The following is a 22329-nucleotide window of genomic DNA, read 5'->3' as shown; positions in this document are numbered from 1 at the left end:
TTTACCTGCACGACAGATAGTAATGTTTATTTGGGCTTTTATAATAGGACAGAGTGTATCAAGGGGTTGTTTTGGGCTGGAGCTACACAGTGATTTTGGCTGTGCGACCACTGATTGCTCAGTGAATCTTAATGTTATGTAAGTAAATGCGGTGGTATTGTGAGCGCTCACATTCTTGTGTCATAGTCGGGGCAATATCATGGTCACAATAAGGCTCCCTTCATCCGTTGTGCATGAAACAAAATTCACGTACGTTAAGGTGACGTTACAACAGAACACAACTGCATTTAGCCCTAAAAGCTTGGATTTGGGCAGTAGTTACACGTGTTGCTGGTTAACAAGACAAAACACTTGGTGCTCGGTCCGACATTCAAGGGTTTAGGTCTAAATGCATGAGGGTTCGGGAATGTGCTTTAATTGTTTCAAACGCAGTTCAAGTGCAATCTGTGAATGTGGTCCATGGGGGAGATTTATCAAAGCTTGACATAAAAGTCCTGAAATAATTGCGATGACCGGTAATTGGGATTATTTCCCCCTTTACGCCAGTTCTACGCTAGCTAGGTACATGTGAAGGAAGAAGTGGGATGGCACAGGGTGCACACTTGCTATAACTAGCACTTGTTCAAGCTGAATAGTCGCTAATTAATAGCGCAATTCTACACCAGGCAGGACTTGTTGTAGACGCTGCACAATCGGCTGCTGCATACTTCAGGAGGCCGGAGCATCTTAATGTATCCAGTGGCACTGGAGGATCATACACTGACGCAAGAGCACCGGAAAATTTCAAGGGTGATGGCACACGTGGCATTTTGAACGTGTTTTTGGCCCGTTTTTAAGCAGTCCGTCAAAAAACGCATGCGTTTTTTTTAAAAAGCATCCGTTTTGACCAGTTTGAATTTAGATAATTGGTCAAACCTGTCAAAAACGGATGCGTTTTCAAAAAACGCATGCGTTTTTTGACGGACTGCTTAAAAACAGGCCAAAAACACATTCAAAATGCCACATGTGCCATCACCCTTAATATTCCCCTAGTGACTCTAAACATCGCAGGAGTCACATGATGAGCCAGTGCTTATGGGGTCACAGCTAAAATCGCTGTTTAGCCACAACTTAACATAAAGGGGTTCTCCAAGGCACAATTGGAGAATTTTCATACTTTTCTCTTTCATTGCACTTCTTTGCACCACTTTTTTGGGCACATTGGATATGCGCATGTGTTTTGCAACTAAGACATCTGCTTAGCAAAATCCGCCGTGTATGAATTTTCCTGTGTTGCTTCCGATTTAACATAGGAATCCGGATGTTATTGTTCAAAAACTTTTGTGCAAAGATGCAAAAAGTACATTTTTTTTATTAAAAAAATACTCCACTCTCTTGGTGGCGTAGGAAAAAGTTAGAAGTCACAAAACATTCTCTAAAATAAATTAACCCTCCCCCCTCCCCCTAAAACAGGTGAAAATTTCCGGATTAAAGATAATTGACCCACAATGCGTTATTGAATTCATTAAGGGACCCAATGATCAGGCAGGAATCATAAGTCGTTGAGAAATGAATGTACAGTTAGTCCCCGGATTACGTACAAGATAATGTTCCATATGTTTGTTCTTAAGTTGAATTTGTATGCAAATTGAAACTGTATATTCTATAATTGTAGTTCCAGACAAAAAAAAAATTTTGCCTCGGTGACAATTGGAGTTTAAATTTTTTTTGCTATAATGGGACCAAGGATTATCAATAAAGCTTCATTTCAGACACCTTTCAGCTGATCATTGCAGCCTCGGACTAAAGTAACATCCAGAGAGCTTCACCAGATGTCACAGTGGGCAGAGGGGTCCGTTGGTAACTAGGGCTCGTTTGTAAGTTGGTTGTCCTTAAAGGAAACCTACCACTTGAAGTGGTAGGTTTCCAATGGCAATACCGGGCACCAGCTCAGAGTGAGCTGGTGCCGGAGCTTATTTTAGTTAGTGTTTTAAACCGCGGTATCGCGGTTTAAAACACTTTTTAAACTTTATAGCCGGCGCAGGCAGGTATGCGCTCGGCGCTTACCGTGCGCGCGGCTACATAGAAAGTGAATGAGATCCGCGCGCATGGTAAGCGCCAAGCGCGTACCTGCCTGCGCCGGCTATAAAGTTTAAAAAGTGTTTTAAAGTTTAAAAAGTGTTTTAAACTAAAATAAGCTCCGGCACCAGCTCACCCTGAGCTGGTGCCCGGTATTTCCATCGGAAACCTGCCACTTCAAGTGGTAGGTTTTCTTTAAGTAGGGGACCGCCTGTACTGAACGGATAAAGGATTATGTACAGAGAAAATCTCAGCATTTCCCAATCTCCTCTATTTTCTTCCCTGTTTCAGTTGCTGGGTGAGTGCAGACCATCCATGTGCAGTCAGTTTTTCACTGCTAGTGAATACAATGGGCACATTCAACTTTTTTTTTTCATTTGCCGGAGTATCTTGATATATCCAGCGCAGCCGGGATAACTCCAGGCACTTGTATATGATGTGCCAGCTCTTGATAAATCTCTCCCCCCTTGTGTACGGGATTTCTTGACCAGAATGTGTAATTGCAGAACTGAACTCCATAGAAGGACATTTACTGTGGCTTGTACAACTTTGCCCCATCTTATGCCACCTCCAAATGGGTGGGTTGAGGTGTGGAGAAAACATTCTGGCGCAGGTTATAATCATAGTATCATAGTATATAAGGCTGGAAAAAGTCCATCAAGTCCAACCTTTAAGAATTAAATAAATGTTTTATCCCCATAACCTGTGATATTTTTTCTCTCCAGAAAGTCATCCAGGCCTCACTTGAACATGTACATAGAGTCGGCCATAACCACCTCCTGCGGCAGAGAGTTCCATAGTCTCACTGCTCTTACAGTAAAGAACCTTTGTCTATGGAGATGGTAGAATCGCCTCTCCTCTAGGTGTAGATGATGCCCCCTGTCTATGGTGATGGTAGAATCCCCTCTCCTCTAGGTGTAGAGGATGCCCCCTGTCTATGGTGATGGCAGAATAACCTCTCCTCTAGGTGTAGAGGATGCCCCCTGTCTATGGTGATGGCAGAATAACCTCTCCTCTAGGCGCAGAGGATGCCCCCTTGTCCTGGTCACAGGCCGAGGTATAAAAAGATCTTTGGAGAGATCCTTGTGCTGTCCGTTCAGGTATTTGTACATTGTAATGAGGTCTCCCCTCAGTCGTCTTTTTTCTAAACCGAATGATCCCAAATTTTGTAATCTGTCAGTGTATTCTAGTTCCCCCATTCCCCTAATAATCCTGGTTGCTCTCCTCTGCACCCGTTCCAGCTCTACTATATCCTTTTTATACACTGGTGCCCAAAACTGTACACAATATTCCATGTGTGGTCTGACCAGTGATTTGTCTTTATCATGAGAATCTATTCCTCTCTTGATACATCCCATAATTGTATTTGCTTTAGCAGCAGCCGCCTGGCTCTGGTCACTAAAATTAAGTTTACCATCCACCAATACCCCCAAGTCCTTTTCAGCTCCAGTTTTACCAAGTAATTGACCGTTTAGAACATAATTATACTTTTTTATATTTTGCTGTTTTATGTCGGGTGAGACCTGGCATAGAGTTAATACAAGCACACAGTCTTAGTATATCTAGCTCAGTTCAGTTCAGCAGATGCTAGTGTATCACCAGCCCTGGTGATCAGGCAAATATAAGGGTGCTTGCCCAGACTGTAATCTGGCCGGGAGGAGGGGTGAGTGCTCCTCACCTCTCCCTTCTCCACAAAAAACTGAGTAGTTGCCACCAAGACTTGGCTCGGTCACTGTGCAGTGAGACGCTGTATGCCCACCGCACCATGAACGGGTGCCATAGACCTTTATGGGGGTCGTGATACAGCACCGGTATTGCCCCCATATAATTGTGAGCATGGGGCCTCATTGGGTGCCTTTAAGGAACCTCATCTAACATATTTGCCATGGAGCGATCTAATGGCACACTGAGAGGCAGAATTGTCTGACTACAGCATAATACTTTCAGAGCTTCATATTGTGGTCTCGCAGGCGGTACCAGTCAAGTGTGCGTTGCGTCTGTTCTCCGACTATGTAAACATGGGTTGGGAATGTAGAGGCGTGAACTTTTTTTTTTTTTTTTTGGTATAAAAATTAACCCTTAAAGTAACCTGAAAAAAGTTGTTAGCTTGTAACAAAAACACTGCAAAATATGGTAAAATTCCATATTTTGGTGAATTGGAATTCCTTTCCATGCATAGGATATCCATGACAGCTAAGGCCAGTTTTCTTATTGGGCCTAATAGGATCATGGGATCTGTCACTGTGTATAGTGGCTGGTGGGAGGCTGCTATGTCCCTAGCAGTCCCAGCTTACACCTTACAGTCACACTGTATTGTGACATACTTTGTATCTAATAAGTAATCTCTTCACATGTGACTGTTATTTTATTACATGGAAAAAGATACTTATGTGATTTCTTTTTGTGACTCAGTTTAGGAATTTGGAGAGTTTTCCAAACCACCTGAGCCTCAGTGTGAACTGTGACTCATTTATTCCATGGGGAAATTTGTGTCCGTATTATTGTGACATGAATGGTGTGAGGTCACTGCTCGCCTCCTGTTCTCTATATAATAGGAAAGCCTTGGCAGTGTTCTAGGTGATGCCGACAGAGTGACCTGTACTCTGCGGGGTAGTAGGATTTGAGGTAAGCCATTATAATAGAATTGTTGGATTAGATCTGTTTTCATTATCAGAGCGTGTGATATGTACTGCTTTGTATGATGTCCTGGGATGGGTCCTTTTCACAGTAGCCAATACCTGTGCCAATGTAGTTTAGAGTACAGGTTGTTATAATGTGTGCTATGAATGGGTTGTGATAGGAAACGTGGTAAATGTGCCACCCTTGTCGAGTGATTGACTGCTCCCCTGAAGGCAGAGTAATGCAATAGAAGCTATCAATTATACTGTGTGGGTGTGGACTGAAAACTCATTTGCTAAAATGTATCCCTATAACTTTACCTATTCCGTGTTGTTCCACTTATGGCTTAGAATTTAAAAAAAACGTACAAAAAAACTTCTGGAGTCATTCCAACTTGTGGTCTGTTTCCAGCCATGTGGAGTGTATGCAGAGGAGCGGCCTCTGATACATCCTGCCGAAAATCTGTTCCAGTTTTAGTTTGGCTGGCCCAGTTTTTAATGCTGTGCCACAATCTGCAGCAGTAATTGTTGAGGGTTTTGTTACGCAGCATGTGGATGGGAATGTTATACATTCCATCCACTATACTGCTATTGTTATTCATTTCTCTATGGTTAACCCAATGTGTTTCTAACACATATGGGCCCCAGGCTAAGGCCCCATTCACCCAACCACAATTGTGGCCATGATCTGGCCACACAAATTAGAAGTCTATGGCCCCCTGTGAGCATAAGGAGACTCCTCGCAATAGGACTGAGTGGCTGCACAGCTTTTAATGGAAAGGAGAGAGGTGAGGAGCGCTCACTCCTACTCTCTTCTCCACCCAACTGTCTGCCACTCCCAGGGTCCGGTTTGTGCAAGTATTTGGCTGAGTGAGGCCTAAAACAGATTTTGATCTTGATGTGCAACTTTGAATACTATCTTCATTGCCTATGTGCACCAGTTTCTTTGCTATCCTCCTCAGTTTAGCCTGGCTGTGTACTAGATGTGTCTCCTGGTTGTGCTACTTCCTCCTATGATTCCATAAAGTTGTTTAGAGATAAGGTTTCACAGACAAGAGGGGCTTCCTGCTCGCTCTGTTTGCAGCTGAGTGTGTTTTATGCTGTGGATAAGGAAGTTTCTTAGACAGAGTCCCAGTCTGTAATTTTTCAGAACATTCTCTGTCTCTCTCTGCACCTCAATCTGTGTCATACAGTCCTCTGCAGCCCCTCTCCCACCTTCTGCTCTCCAGGATCGGAGAAGCTACCAACCCTTCGTACTCACACAACACAGACTATACATATCATGTGATCATGTTTCACTGTTGGTTTCTACTACTTATTACCTGCTCCTTCATGTGATGAAAGCTGCCAGGGTAGTTACTATATACTTCATATGTACACTATGCAGTGTTCAGTGGAATTACATATAGCAATTTTTCTGGATTTATTCCTTAATTGCTTAATGAGAAAACACAAGGGATCATGGGAACCATGGGCAGCCCAAGGCCACTTCTCACTGACGTTTCGGGAATGTATATCTGGCCACAGATATACTTCCCGATAGCCACAGTATGGTGATCAAACCCATGCTTTATCTTCTCTCATATGCACCACCCTTCACTATGGAAAGCAGCGCTCATCCCACTGCCTCTCTAGCGCGGCGGCTGTATGCACCCTCAAGCTATGGCCAGGCGAGCATATGTCTATGTGTAAGAGGTCTAAAGGGCAAATCCAGAAAAAGATTATTCTCCTCCCGCTTTACTGCTGCTGAGGAAGATTCTTGACAAGCAGTTTCAGAACAGAAAATGCTAGAACTCTCGAAAGAAAAGGGCAAGTAACATACTATGGGCATCATTCTGATTGTTTTAAAAGGGGGGACCACATATGACAATTTGGTTAAATTCATAACATCAGAGTAATGCTTTAAGTCACAGTAAGCTATATGATATTTTGTAAATATCATGTGAAAACTTTTGACCCTGCTTTCTGGGTAGTGTATGTCACGGGGTTCTGCATTGGGTTATTTGCAGGTGGTGTGACTGGTGGTCCCTTCTTGTATTGTACAGCAGCAGGGACCTTTCCAGAGTAAAGCTGTGCATCCTCCATGATATGTGATATGTGGAGCCACCATAACCATTCCCAGGTTGGGAGGATTTATGTACTGTAATGATTAATAAGACCTTATAGTTAGCTAGATTATCCCATAACAATGAGTTTGGCATCGTGTGTGGAAAGTGTATACACTGTTATAAAGGATTATTGTTCTGTGCTCAGCCCATCCAATATAAAGCATGAACTGAATGGCATCTATGTCTTGTGCACAGAACAATTATTACAGCACAATACCAGAACTCTGTCTGGGTGATACTATCCCCTATGGCTTATTCTGTAGTGTTTTGTTGGCAGAAAACACACCAAGATAAAAAATTACTGCAAAATTACAACAATAGGGCAGAAAGTGCTTTCCCTCCTGGATCACTTCATTGGACTGAGAGAAGCCCAAAGGACGTTTTAACAACTTGCCCACTTTCTAAGCTATTCTGAATTGTTTATGAGTGTTTTGAGTAGTGATTATTCAAGTTGTAGCCCAAGTTGACATATATCCCTTGTCATATGTTTTATGTTCTACTCCTGGTTATTGCTTCTTATGCCAGACATCAAGCACAGAGCCCATATTACATTCCTCCCAATGTGTAATCGTATTAATGGCAAATCTGCCTAGTTATGCAGAAATGTAAGAGGAGAAGATTAGTCTCGTGCCGAGATCTCAGTAGAAAATCAGTTCTTTGCCCTGTACTAGTCATGTAGCCTCAGGTACATCTGCTTCCTCTGTGACCCTATGACTATCCTCCGGCCTCATTCATGCATAGCATCATATAATCATATATACCGTCACACTGTATAGACGAATGCTCCAGCTTCTTCACATACCAGTTGCACCAGTTTGCACCAGTAGGTGTGGTTACTTCTCCACTCCTCATAGATTATTTGTGAAGGCTTTTTTTGGTTGAATGACCTTTTAAAAATCTAACTTCATACATTACAATAGTTCAGCCTGTCATCTTATGAGAACAATAGCATAATAATGTTGGGGTGGTAACAACTGGTCAGGTTCCCCCAGTATATACCCATTCTCTGTTACATTTACAGTGCACCCACGGGAAGGAGAAGCGTCAATGTGTAAGCGAGAAGAAAGTATAATTGGCTGATAGAACATAGCGCCATATAACTGTGTAATAAAAAGGTTTCCAAATGATATATAGAACTGTGATAACAATACATATCGGACACAACTGTATCCACCACATAAGAGTGACACACCTTGTTGGGGTATTCAGTAGACATGATGCTAATCCTGGTGTATGTTTTTGGTGTATTAAAGTGTCCAAAATAAAGTGTCCATTGAAAATATCTAAATATGGGCTCCTTGTAGTGGACAGGTCCGAATACTGATACACACAATCATAAGCACTCCACAATAAATACCAACACACAAACAATAAATTTACTCCATATCTCAAGATCCTTCTCGTCTTGTGTGGAGTTTTGATGTTCTGTCACTTGAGGACTATTTGGTCATATGGTGTGATATGTACACTAGGGCGGCACGGTGGCTGAGTGAGTAGCACTTCTGCCTTGCAGCACTGGGGTCCTGGGTTTGAATCCCACCCAGGTCAACATCTGCAAAGAGTTTGTATGTTCTGTGTTTGCGTGGGTTTCCTCCGGGTACTCCGGTTTCCTCCCACACTCCAAAAACATACTGTTAGGTTGTTTAGATTGTGAGCCCCATGGGGACAGGGACCAATTGACATGCTTGTGCAGCGCTGCGTAATCTGTGTGCGCTATATAAATAAAGAATTATTATTATTACAGGTCCTTTAGTCATAGCAACTGTGGTCCAGAGGCTCCTGCAGATATTTGGAAATCATAGTATGTAGCTGTATTATCTACAGATGTAGGAATATACTAGAGGGTAGACTGCCACCACCTGTTGCCTTTTTAGACCACCCCTGCCCAGGCCTTGTCCAGGGGGGTACCCAAGATGGTGTCCTCCTAGCTGGGTTCTCTATTTAAACACTCCCCCAAAACCAAAATCAGCCAAAGTATTGGGATAATCATCTGAACTATACAAATGACCTGAAACCATTATATATGGCGACTTACGCCCATGAAGATGTCTTTAGCCAAAATTCTGGTCCCATATCCTCAGTGTCTGAATAGACCTTGTATTTGAATCACTGCCCCCAACCAGGTCTCTGACCCTTACATGTTGAGCTTGAGAAATTATTTATCACCTTTTTGATCCTATTATGTAATAGTTGTGAAACCATATAAATAGGATGATAGAAGCCTGTAACTTCCAGAACTGTAAATCATCGTGTAATCCCACCACATATTAATGCAAGTGACCATGACACAACCACTTGTGTGTAGTAACTTCTAACGCTTGGAAGGTGATTGCGTAGTTTTCCCAACCAGTCTCCAATTTCCTTCTCGCCAACAGTTGTAAAGGACATGATGAATTTTTATGACCTCATTCTATGCTTAGTGATGACCTGGTGGTGGTATAGACCTATATCACATAATCAGTGACCCAGGTAGGTGGAGGCAGTCTACAAGAAAGCTCTGGTGCTTACATTATGGTTTCCACACGATAATACTTTAGATTATTCTTGTATGATCAAAACTAGAAGATTAATATTCTAAAAATATCCCACGCTTGTGCATTATTGTTCCTGTAATTTTGTTTCCTGCAGCAATATCAGATCTCATACTCCTTGCTGGCACCGGCTCGTGTTTGGTCAGTCTTATTTGCATTTTCTCATTTAGTACATGCGCAATCTTTCCACTGTCTATTCATTACTATAAAAAAAGTGCTGGATGGTGTGATGTTCCGGAAGTGGGGTATTGGGGTCCTGGGTACAAGTCCCAGGATCAACATCTGCAAAGATTTTGTATGTTCAGGTTTTCACAGGTTTCTTCCCACACTCCAAAAACATACTGGTAGGTTGCTTAGATTGTGAGCCCCATGGCAAAGTCTGTGCAGCGTTGCGTAATCTGAAGGAGCCATATAAATAAAGAATTATTATTTATTATTAAAGAGTTCACACAACCTCTGGTATGACACAACACCCATCCAAATTTTACTCAATAACATTTGCTTTACCAAGTAAAATTAACATCTTCCTCATGTGTGTATCTGATCACATGAAATCACAGCATGCCTCCATAAAAGATGGGGAGGAGTCAGATACATGCATGAGGTAGATGTTAATGTTACTGTATATAGGACCTTAGATGACATCACCCTGGTCACCTGAGATGAAGTGCTAAATAGTAAGGAGGCATATGGCATGGGGAGAAGTAAATAGGTGTAGACGGCCGTTCAGGACTTGCCCCTTCGATGCAAGAAAAAATAAGATAAAGTTGATCTATGTGGGTGTGAGGGAAACAATTTTTAGCTAATTTTTAGCGTTTATTTAACAGGGCTCTAAGGGAACCTTTGCTTCATGTATTTGTGAAAAATGTGGTGACAGGTTCCCTTTAAGAGCAAACTAGACAATACAATAAATACAAGGAAATATCTGTAGAAGTGTAAATTGCAAGCAGAATACAACAAGTCTTAGTAATCAAATGAAAGTTGATTACCTTGTGCAGAACCAATGGGAACGGGATTGCCAGCACCTCAAATTCTTCCTGCCTCTAAGGCTCCTTGCACACGAAACAATGTCCCAGGTTACGTAGTTTTGCTTTGCCTATGTCAATTGAAAGAGATTGGAATGTCATTCGGCATGTTCATATTTCAGTGAGGCCTAATGGTAGGCTATGAAGGCTGTGGTGGAGACCTAATGTTGTAGAGGGAAGCCAGCTCCCTGCTTCACCATTACATACAACTGTCTGCGCCTGGAGGATGCGGATAAGGACTTTTTCAGACCACTATGGTCGTCTTGTGAATCTCGGTCCTGTAGTGACTGGATTTCATGGCAGCACAAGCCCTACTCCATATGACTAAAAGAAATACACTTTTGGATAAATAATGGCCGTGGTGTTTATAATAGGGTTTACAGTAAATAAATTAATAATAAATAATTATTTCTTTATAAGAACAGCACATCTTAAATTTCCTAAATATATTTGTGGAATAAAAACCAAGTCCACCGAGCATCGCTGGGTTACAATGCCCAACTAACAAACCCACAACAGTTCAGATTAAGTCCGTAACAAAAATTGAGGCGGTGGGTGGGACTCTTCTTCTAGACGACTTCTGGCAATCGCCTCCGGAAAACTGCAGTTTAAATACTTTCTACCCTGTAGCCTTCTGCCAATCCGCAACGCACTGACAAAATTCTGCCCAGAGACCCCAAAAATTCCAGAAAGGATGTACCATTTCAACCTCTGGCACAGGTGAGTAGGACTAAACCATTTTTCCGATATATTAAAGGGGACGGGAAGGAGACAACGCCCAAAACCCCTCCACCTAACATAAAAAAGACCCTGACAAAAAATGAGATGAGTGGGAGGGCTGTGCAGCCATTAGACAATCCTGGGGGGCTCCTTTTATCATGTCTGGCAATGAAGAGACTCCTTCCATCATATAAGATATCAGTATTGAACTGCTCTCTGCACAGCGTTTAGTCTTGGAAATTCGTACAAGTGATCCGGCTGCTATAAATACACAGATATCGCTTCCTCCTGAGTCCTGACTACCTGTTTCTCTTGCCAAATGAAGATTGCTCTTCAGATGGTGATAATTACAGAGAAGTGTAATAAGTGAAGATGGCGCTGGAATGATTTACACTTTTACGTACTGACATGAAAAACACAACACCGCCAGACACGGTAATGAGCCAGCAATCCCGTAGGGCGCGGTGCAGACTCCTCCATCTACTGGCATCAGTACTTCAGTGAGGATTTCTGAGGACATTCTCCATAGCTCGGAGGCTTTCTAGATTCTGGACTGTAGGCACCTTATAATTTGGGAAAGTAGAAAGAACGGATCCACACAAAACACTAAGAGGTATCCCAGAGATAATAGGCAACAAAGATTTAGAAAATTATCTACATGAAATGATGGATATTACAGTAAGTGATAAAGATTCGCTAGATAGAATGATAGACAGAATTCATAGGTTGCCCAAACCCCCCAAAAATTAAACCAGAGATATCCAGAGACACGATTGTCAGGTTTCAATCCTTTAAAACCAAAGATACGTTTGTACAATCTCGAAGGAAAATATTGAAGCTACCAGAACCCTATCACAAAATCGAAATATTTAATGATTTATCATCAAACCTAATGAAGCTGCGTAGGGAGCAGAGAGATGTAACTGAGAAAATCAGATAAGATATAAATGGGGTTTCGGTTCAAAGGGCAAATATTTAATTGGAACTCGCCGAAAGAAGCAGGAAAGTTGCAGTGTCAATGGAAAGTGAAAAAGGATAAAGTGTCATAAGAAGACAATAAGGAAGAGAAGATTAAGAAAATTGTTACAGCAGGGCATAAAAAAGGGAAATTGGTTAATATACAAAAGGCAATAACAGACGATCAGCCGGAGTCGGGGAAAATCAGTAACCTACGTAATATATGAGAAAATGAGTATGATAGTGTACGTTTTTATGATTGAGTGTAATTTTATGTATATGCACTGTCAAATTGTAAACCATGTTAGTGATACTGGCTACAAAGGAAGGAATAAAGCAAGTTCAGTAAAATGTATGTAACATGACACAATGGGGCACATTTACTTACCCGGTCCCTGCGCGATCCCGGAGGTGCGTTGTCCGACGAGGATGACGTCTGCCACGATTCAACAAGATGGGGGTCATTTACTAAGGGCCCGATTCGCGTTTTCCCGACGTGTTACCCGAATATTTCCGATTTGCGGCGATTGTACCTGAATTGCCCCGGGATTGTGGCGCACGCGATCGGATCGGCGCCGGCATGCGCGCGACGGAAATCGGGGGGCGTGGCCGAACGAAAACCCGACGTATTCGGAAAAACCGCCACCTTTAAAAACCGAAAAAGTGTCGCTTGGGGAGCGCTTACCTTCACCTGGTCCGAGGTGGTGCATTCCGGCGCGATGAGATGACTTTCAGCGCAGCAGCGCCACCTGGTGGACGGCGGAAGAACTACATTCATAAATCCCGGCCGGACCCGAATCTAGAGCAGAGAACGCGCCGCTGGATCGCGACTGGACCGGGTAAGTAAATGTGCCCCGATGTGTCGCTCAGGTCCGCCGGAGTTCACATTCTTCTTCCCGGTAGTGAGTGCATTGTCTTGCGACACAATTTGAATTTTAAATCCCGCGCATAGTCCGAATCAGTAGTCCGAATCGGGTTGTCCGACGGCCACGCCCCCTGATTTGTGTCGCATGAAAATCCGATTGCGTGGGCCAAAACCCCCTGTTAAATGCGGCGCAAAACGGAAATAGTCGGTAAATCCGGACCCTAAGTAAATGTGCCCCAAAGTGTTCTCACTAAATGTGAGAGGGCTGATTAGCCCATTTAAAAGGAGGGCTATGTGGAATGAAGTAGTCAAAGAAAGATGTGTGTTCTTATGCCTTAAGGAAGCACATTTATTGAAGAAAGATACATATCGCACATCACATAAAAATTAAAAAAAAAAGTTTTCATGCAAATGCAGAAAACTTTAAAAAAAAACTGGCGTCAGTGTCTCTTTCAAAACTACAGTAAAATTTAAACTGGGAGAATGTATGAAGGACAAAGAAGGCCGGTATGTGATTGTGGTATGCCGAATTAATGATATTTCATATACGTTTGCTTCTATCTATGCTCCAAATACAGGTCAGGGTAATTTCCTAAGATCAGTATTGAAAAAAATAAATACAATTAAACAAGGTAAAGTGGTAGTATGTGGAGATTTTACACCCCAGTAAGGGGATCTCTGGACTCGTCATCCCAAGGTAGTAGATTAGAAGGAGAATTGCACGATATCTGGAGATATCAACATGTAAACGAACAAGACTACACATACTTTTCCCTAAGGTATGGAACGTATTCTAGAATAGATTATTTCTCGGTGGACGGTGAGACTCTCCTCCAATGTACAGAGTCCAAGATCGGAGGTATTACATGGTCAGATCATGCTCCAATTACGTTAAGTTTAAAAGAGGGGCCCCGACAGGACTGTGTACCTAGGTGGGGATTACAATTACATCTTTTGAAATCGGTTATTTATTTAATATATTAAAAGAAACAAAAGAATTCTTTGAGATAAATGATAATAAAGAAATAAACGAGGAATCCCTATGGAACACATCTAAAATATCAATTTGTGATGTTTATAAGAGGATAGGTAGAAAGATAAAAAGGGAAAAAGAAGCTAGAATGAAACTATATCAAAAATTAATGGGGTGGAAGAGCAAAATAAGATCAGTGCAAGTGTAGAAAAAAACGAGGAAATTAAACGAGCTGAGACTACTAAAGTAAGCAGCTCCTAGTGCTAAAGCAAATGCAGTGGTGTTACAATGATTATTATCGGAAACCTCCTATAATGCTGTCTAACACAGCTGTGGAGTACAATAGAAACGCCAGGTCGCTCTCAAAGCGGTCCGGTGTATTCATGAGGGGGCGGGATTGTGGGCTTGTCTAGGGATGGTGACTGTCGCATGACGCCCGGCAGTCACCACCGAGCTATGGAGCAAGCGGGGCGGTTCAAGGAAGAAGCAGCGCCTCCGACCGCCCCCCTCACGCATATGGGAGCAGCTCCTAGTCCCCAATTTATGGGTGCCAGGTCCTCTTTAACTAATTATGAACAGAACGGGGCAGATTTATCAAGCTGTCTGAAAGTCAGAATATTTCTAGTTGCCCATGGCAACCAATCACGGCTCAGCTTTCATTTTACCAGTGCTCATGAATATTTTTAAGGGGAGCTGTGATTGGTTGCCATGGGCAACTAGAAATATTCTGACCACGACTAAGGACAACATACCAAGTTATGTCCGAAACACGTAGGTCTGCCGCACGCACTTTTTAACAGTGAGCATGTCAGCTCTATACATGTCATGTACTTGAATTTTTTCTTTTTTGTTTCTTATTACCATGGATTAAAATAAAGAATATGAAGCTTTTAATTCTTTGATACGAGTGCTGGATCGAATTCACTTTTTTCTGACTTTTCTTAATATTAAGGTAATTTTGGAAAAACCACATACAAATCTGTTTGTTGTGTGTGTTCTTCATGCAGATTTGTATTATGGGCAGCTCGTTTATGCAAACCTCTTAACCTCTATTTTTGCGCATAAATTCTGGAAAAGGTCCACATTAAATCACTTTCATGTAAAAAAAACACATCCAAGAATCTGCAAAGCCGTGGAAGAAAAGTGACTTAATCCTTCATTTATTTTGCCAGACCCCGAGGCCTTGAGTTTAGTAATAACTTGTTAACTATTAACATATGGTTGATTCAATTCAGAGATTCTATCTCCTCTCCGAGCACTATTACTATTCCTCCAATGTATACTGGTAAATGATTCGTCACAAGGATCTGTTGGACCTTGTATGGGCTGTGTTCACACGTTCAGTTTTACTGATGCAGCTTCTCAATGATATGTAATCACCCATTATCATCCACAGCTGCTTGTGGCTTCATAAACTGCATCTGAAAAACTGAACGGATGCCTTAAAGTTTTTTTTTATACCTGTCATAAGTGATCAATATCGGATCAGTTTATCTAGTTTAGCCAATATGACATCCAACTAGTCTTATATAGATCTATATATGTCCGATATAGACAGAAATGTACTGTCCAGACCCTTAAAACACATTTAGAGGCAAATAAAATCGCCATCTTTTCTTTGTTTCAGAATCACAAATGGCAGCACAATGTGTGACCAAAGTGGAATTAAGCGTTTCTTGTGACAATCTCCTAGATAAAGACGTGGGATCCAAATCTGATCCGTTATGTGTCCTCCTCATCAACACAAGTGGAACGCAGTGGTTTGAGGTACGACATTATTATATTCTATAGTGACCTTATTTATTTTTATTTTAGCTAAGGGTTTTTTTTTTACGTGTTATTGAATTGCATATGTTATCTGTTGTATCTGTTGTGTTATGAGTGCAGGACCTGCTGGTAGAGGAGGACCTGTGGTAACATGATTATGTGCAGGTCCTCAAGTTGGTAAAAGTGAGTTGTTCTTTGTATGGACTGTAATACACATACCATGATGTTGTTTCATAGAAGAGAAGGTTGGAATAAGATGCAGGTCCATCAGGTCCAAGTCATGGGGGGGGGGGGGTTGGAATCTGTCAGAACATTGGGGGTCATTTACTAAGGGCCCGATTCGCGTTTTCCCGACGTGTTACCCGAATATTTACGATTTGCGACGATTTTCCCTGTATTGTCCCGGGATTTTGGCGCACGCAATCGGATTGTGGCGCATCGGCGCTGGCATGCACGCGACGGAAATCGCCGCGGGACTCGTGCTTACCTTCACCAGGTATAGGCCGGTGAACTTCAGGGCATTTTGGCTGGCCTCGTGGAACTTCAGCGCAGCAGCGCCACCTGGTGGACATCGGAGGAACTACCTTAGTGAATCCACCGCAGAGAACGCGCCGCTGGATCGCGAATGGACCGGGTAAGTAAATCTGCCCCATTGTCTGGTTTCATTTACTACTTCTCGAGACTTATTTGTCTCAGTTGAGACTGTGACAAACGATCCTCACCCGGGACAGATGACTAGTTTTGAAAAATATGGGTCATAGTGTTGTTCTAGATGAAGACAATAAACCCTACAAGGCTGATGGAAATATTTCTTCCTAACCCCAATATGGCTGTCAGAATAGCTCCCTGGATCAACATCCCATCACCAAAATGTTTTGTTCCCGATATGTCCCGCATATTCGTGGCTTTACCCCATGGCTCACAGATTAGTCTCACAGATCGGAGCGACATTGTCCAACAAGAGATAGATTTGGTGGATTAGACCTGAGAGGGATATGTAGGGATACCACTCTCTTTTATAAGGAGGCCCCCAGTACTCATGGCACCAACCATTGTATAAGTAAAGATAAGTCAAAAGACCACTAGGTACTGAAAGTGAAGAGCCCTGGGACAACAGAGAAGAGGTAAATGCTGCCAAAGACCCCCTACGTTATTGCAAGCAAACTTGGGCCTCATTCACATGACCATATGCTCCCCTTGAATGGATCCCGGGCACATGGGCAGGTGAAGAAACGAGGGGGAGTGAGCAAATTATGCAGCCAGATCGCCACCACAATTTGGGCCGTGTGAAAGGGGCCTAAGGGAGTCACTCTGTGCTTAAAGGGAGCTCAAAGCTGTTTTGATGATGCAGTCCTGCAGACAATTTGTTGTTAGATTACGTGGTCGCCCTATGCAGGGGTGAGGAGTCAGAGTGCCCAGGTCTCCATCTACAAGCTGAAAGTGAAATGCAAATTCACAGACAGAGACTGCAGAGAGAAGAGCAGCTAGAAAAAGAATATCACAAGCCACACAATGATCAGAGACGGCGTTACACCTCCTGTACATACACTGGATTACTCAGTTCTAAAAAATTTGGTGAAAGCTAGGTACTCTTCCAGGGAAATAATTTGCAACATTTGACATTGATTGATATTTATTTGAATGGTTTTATAGAATCAATTTTCTGTTCTCTATTTTATTATCCTATTATTTGTGCGCAGGGGATAGGTGTTATTTCTGGTGTATTTAGTGTTTGGTACTTTCCTTTGATGCCGGGGTTATATGCTTATTAGGAGAATGTGGTTATGTGATGTAGCATTTTAGTGCTGGACACATTATTTCTTTACAGGATAATTGTACATACAGCATAAATTTTCTATCAAGGATCTTGGTGAAAATATGCGATGAAAATGATTCATTATAATAAGGCTACATTCACACGAACGTATGGGGGATGTTTATACAGCGTATTTATGCCCCCCATACACGGCAATGGGCGCACGCCACCCTATGCGAGTGGTACAGTGCCACACACATGTGGCACCGTACTGTTACGTAGAAGGGGAAAGATATGACATGCTCCATGTTTCGCCGTAATATGGCGCCGTGCACCATATATTATTATGGAGAGGGGAGGGGGGGGAGCGGCGCTCATCCCCTCCTCCTCTTCCCGGTGCCAATGTTTGCCTGCTGTACTATGGTACGGCGCACATACATTGTGTGCATGTAGCCTAAGGCTGGGTTCACTTCATGTTTTTCGCCCTAGATTGTAAGCATGCCTCGCACACATGGAGGGCTAGGACGTATCCCACTGTATGAGAAGTGAACCACGCCTTATTATAATGAATAATTTTCATTGTCTTGTTCCTCCTCTCCCTCCTGAAAGAAGCCATGCTCAGAGTTTCACCCCTATATGGACAGTGACATCACTGGGGATCTGCCAGAGTGTATGCTCAGTGTAGGCCGTGGATGGATACAATACTTAGCATCCATCCCCATAGGCTCCCATGGCCTCCATTGAGCGTATATATCGTTCAGGAGGAAGGAAAAGAATGGAAAGACATTGCTTGCTGCATCTTTCAATCCTGTGTGATATATACAGGGCAGACTGAGGTACAAAGGAGGTCCCCACCTGCCAGTATAAGTCTATGGATACGTTTGGGAGCTTTCCTGGTGTATACACTGAGTGTGTGAAAAAACAGGAAATCAGATTTCTCTGTACATTTCTAATGGCTTCCCAAAGAAATAATGAAATAATTCACTCAAATATTAAAGTCACAGAATAAATTAAAAATGACACAATGATTTCTCTACAGTAATTTCTTTCCTTTTTGCACAGGTTGATCGCACAGAAAGAATCAAGAATAATCTAAACCCTAAATTCTGCAAGAGGTTTATGGTTGACTACTACTTTGAGATTGTCCAGAAGCTGAAGTTTGGGATCTATGACATTGACAATACCACTCCTGATCTGGGTGACGATGACTTCCTGGGAGAGTTTGAGTGCACATTAGGACAAGTGAGTAGCAGTTATCACATCAGGTGTTATCATGGTGGCTATGAGAGGGTGAGAGGGACAGTAACTGCGTGTCCCACAGCCTAATCTTATGTTACGCTCTTCTATGACTGTGTTCACATTAGGTTCTGTTTGTCTACACTGTCGTAGCTTTCCATTCTACTCTCCCATTATAGGAATATAACACAAAAAGAATGATAAAAACCAATGGATTCTGAAGGATCCCCATTGACTATATTGGGGTCTGTGCAGTACCCATTACGGTACCTATCATTTTGCCAGCCAATAAGGATCTGTGTGTGGAACTTTTCTATGTCTGTAGAATCTTTTGATGTAGGTGTAAATACAGCCTTATTGTGCAACTTATTCCTTTCATTTTGTATTTTTTTGTGTGCTTTTTATGGTTCAAGTTGCTATTTTTGCATCAGAAACTGAAATTGCATAACAGAACATAGTAAAAATCTTAGCTGCATGTACAATATCACAATTATTTACGTATCTACATAAGTCGGTGGCATCATTTTAGTGAAAGCCTTCTGTTATTTTTGAAAATAAATGTTTAATATGTCATTGTTTGTGGAAAAATTATATAAATGAAATTATTTTATTTCCCTTTTTTTAAGATTGTTTCCAGTAAGAGATTGACCAAACCACTTGTGCTCAAGAATGGGAGGCCAGCCGGAAAGGGGTCGATTACGGTATGGTGATTGTTATATTCGGCCTGGATCTGGTCCTTTATTTATTATGATTTCTGACTATTGAGAAATATTAAGATGTATTTTTATTTGTATACGGTAAAGCTAAACCTGAGCAAGGACTGATATCATGGGACCTTAATATCAACCATTCCACCTGCAGCCCACCAAGTATACCTACCTCATTGTATCTCTAGACCACCAGGGATGCAAACACTAAATTTTACAGCCCAAGAGACTTTTTAGAAGAATATCTGAAAATATACATTTTGATCATAGATCCAGGGACTGTGACTATGGTAATCTTCTTATATTTGTTATCCATGGCCTCCTTCCTTCTAACATCAACTTTTAAAAGTATGCTAATGAGGGTGTACTAGGGTGTACAAGAGCCCTCCCTGAGCTGCAGATTCACAGGCTGTTACATTGTGCAGAAGCACGCCTCACCCTCCCCTTACTCCCTGTGCTCTTGCACAGTGTAACAGCCTGTGAAGCTAAAGCACAGAGGGGCTCTGGTAATGCCCTCTTGAGCCTTTTAGACTCATTAGCATAATTTATGCTAAATTGATATGAGGGAAGGAGGCCATGGATAGCAAAGTAAACAAATAATAAATAAAGATTATTACAGTCACTGGACCTGGATTGATGAGTCGGTGCCCTTGGTTTTTCTTGTTGGATTTTGATGGTAGATTTTCATTAACAAGTAAATCTTTCCTTTTGTCATTATTATTTTCATTGCTTTCTTTTCTTTTCTTATTATGGAGTCTTCTGATGTACAGTTATGAGGGGAAGCAGCTTTACACTGAATAATCCGACAGCATTGCACAGAACCTGATGAAGTGATTGAGTTCTGGTTCTGCCATTTACATTGTTACTGCAGTTTTATTAATAAATGGAGGTCTCATTACATTCTATACCAATCTCCCTCACTCGCTATGCCCTATAAACATATCAATAATTCTGTTTCTAGATATTTGCAGAAGAACTTAAAGACAACAGAGTGGTGCAGTTTGAAGCTGAAGCAAGAAAACTGGACAATAAGGTAATGGATGAAGATCTAAGATGTAATCTCACACAGTGGGAGTGTTCCTGCACCATGTAACAGCCTGTGAAGCTACATCACAGAGGGGCTCCGGTAATGCCCCCCAGAGCTCTTATGGCACATAATTGTAGAAGTTGATTTTAGAAGGAAGGAGGCCATGGATATCAAAAATAAGAAGATTACCACAGTCACGGTGCCTGGCTCTATGAATAAGTGTCTCGGGTTTATCGTGCTGGATTTTGATGGTAGTTTTAATTTCCAAATGTAAGCTTATTGGCTTCAGGATATGTCAGGTTTGCAAGACCAGGCATATCACTCACTTGCCCATAAGATTACAGGAAATCCATTTTACTAGTTGCCGAGTTCTGGAACTGGTGTGACTTCTGTACATAGACCCTACTGCTGTGCTATACCCCCTAACCCAAAGAATAAGACCCCGCGGGGATGAGAGAATGGCCAGAGCGTGCCGTATTTATTAACAAAAATAGTTACTCTCATCAACACATTTTTCAATTAAAAATGTAAAACAGTAAAAACAATAGATATGAAATACAGTTACAATGTAATTACAATAATTCCCTGAATAGATTTCTAAGGCAAACTCCTATTCTGGCAGTTGACCTGCCGATATCACACCAAAATTCTAGTCTCGCTATTTGCCCTGCAGCGGTAGTTGCGCCAAACCGGAGGCACCCATTTGAGACGCAAATCCTTCTTGGGGGCCTTCCCCACAGGGCTTATCCATTTTCCACTGAAAAGAGGTGACTGCACAGCCCCAAATTACCCCCTCCTGATCCTCTTTTTTTCCCCCGAGAACCTCTCCTCAAACTGCTGCTGTGACAACTAAGTAAAAGTAACCTCGGACTATCTAAAGGGAGGGCAGGCGGGAAAATTGCTCCCTATTCTATCTGCTCCAGCTCACTAGTGATGTGGCGTTCGTGATTGTGCCAGCACATTCGCGTGAACGACTTGGCTCACTAAACCCCGCCCTAAACAGCTCACCATGCCCCCTTTAACCCGATAAAATTGTGTTAAAAGTGAGTGGTGTGGGGAACCTGACTGGCCTGGGGCTCCCTATTATATATTCAGGAGCCAGAAGAGACGACTCTTCTTAGTGGGTGGAGCCTAATGAGCCAGCTCTCTAAGAAGAGCCGGACTTCCCATAACTTCAGCTCACTGACTGCCAGCAGGTAGTACTGACTACTCTCACATCTCTCAATGACCCTACCCCCCCCACCACCTTCTCACAACTTCACTTAACCCCAAACTTGACCAGCAGCGCTCTTATGCCTGCAGCCATGTCTCCCATCTGTTACATTGCATTACACTCCCGTTCATTTCTTGATGTGTAGATGGGCGGTTGTCTGACACTTCAAGTACTTAACGACCCCTTTCCTTAAATGCACTGGCACATCTCCATTCTCAGTCCTTGCCATAGAGCAAAAATAAAAGTTCGATTTTGGTGTTTAAACCAAAATAACGCTACAAAAAGTGCTACTTATCAATTTAAGTCAAAAGCATAAAAATTGCCATTATACTGAATCCAGTGTAATAGTTTGTTACTTCCATTTTTCCTTATAATTTACAGTATATTTGGGATACGCTTGGTTTTTACTTTGTAAAATCCACTGTACTTGGACTAAACTGTGTCATGATTGGTATTGCAGGACGCTGCACAGTGCAGGATTATCACATACAGTGCTATTACTTACCCATGATTTTTTTTTTTTGCAGGATTTATTTGGAAAATCAGACCCTTACTTGGAATTTCACCGGCAAACTGATGATGGGAGATGGCAGATGGTCCACAGAACAGAGGTGAGGAGCGAAAGTAATAGATATGTCCATTGTATGACATATCGAGTACCTGATGCAAAGTTTTCTGATATTTTCCAACCTTACTATGTATAGATCCCAAAAAATGTTTTACTAAGAAATTTGATTAAAGGGGTTGTACACGTTAAGCAAACAATGG

General features: G+C 42.1%; 1 protein-coding gene across 2 annotated transcripts in view; it reads left to right on the top strand.

Moving 5' to 3' along the window:
- Positions 1-22329, top strand: part of CPNE3 (copine 3) — a 38433-nt gene that overhangs the window by 478 nt on the left and 15626 nt on the right. Inside the window, exons 1-6 of one of the 2 annotated variants that reach the window (XM_072151585.1) lie at positions 14573-14626; positions 15483-15622; positions 18441-18620; positions 19241-19315; positions 20283-20354; positions 22089-22172. In XM_072151585.1, the coding sequence (XP_072007686.1) occupies positions 14614-14626; positions 15483-15622; positions 18441-18620; positions 19241-19315; positions 20283-20354; positions 22089-22172 (564 nt within the window). In that variant the 5' untranslated portion in view covers positions 14573-14613. Of the gene's footprint in view, positions 1-14572; positions 14627-15482; positions 15623-18440; positions 18621-19240; positions 19316-20282; positions 20355-22088; positions 22173-22329 lie in introns of those variants that run through there. The other variant, XM_072151586.1, reaches the window with a different exon arrangement.

This window comes from Engystomops pustulosus, chromosome 5, assembly GCF_040894005.1.
Source record: "Engystomops pustulosus chromosome 5, aEngPut4.maternal, whole genome shotgun sequence".
NCBI classification, from domain to species: Eukaryota; Metazoa; Chordata; class Amphibia; order Anura; family Leptodactylidae; genus Engystomops; species Engystomops pustulosus.
This window is presented reverse-complemented; position numbering and strand designations above follow the sequence as displayed.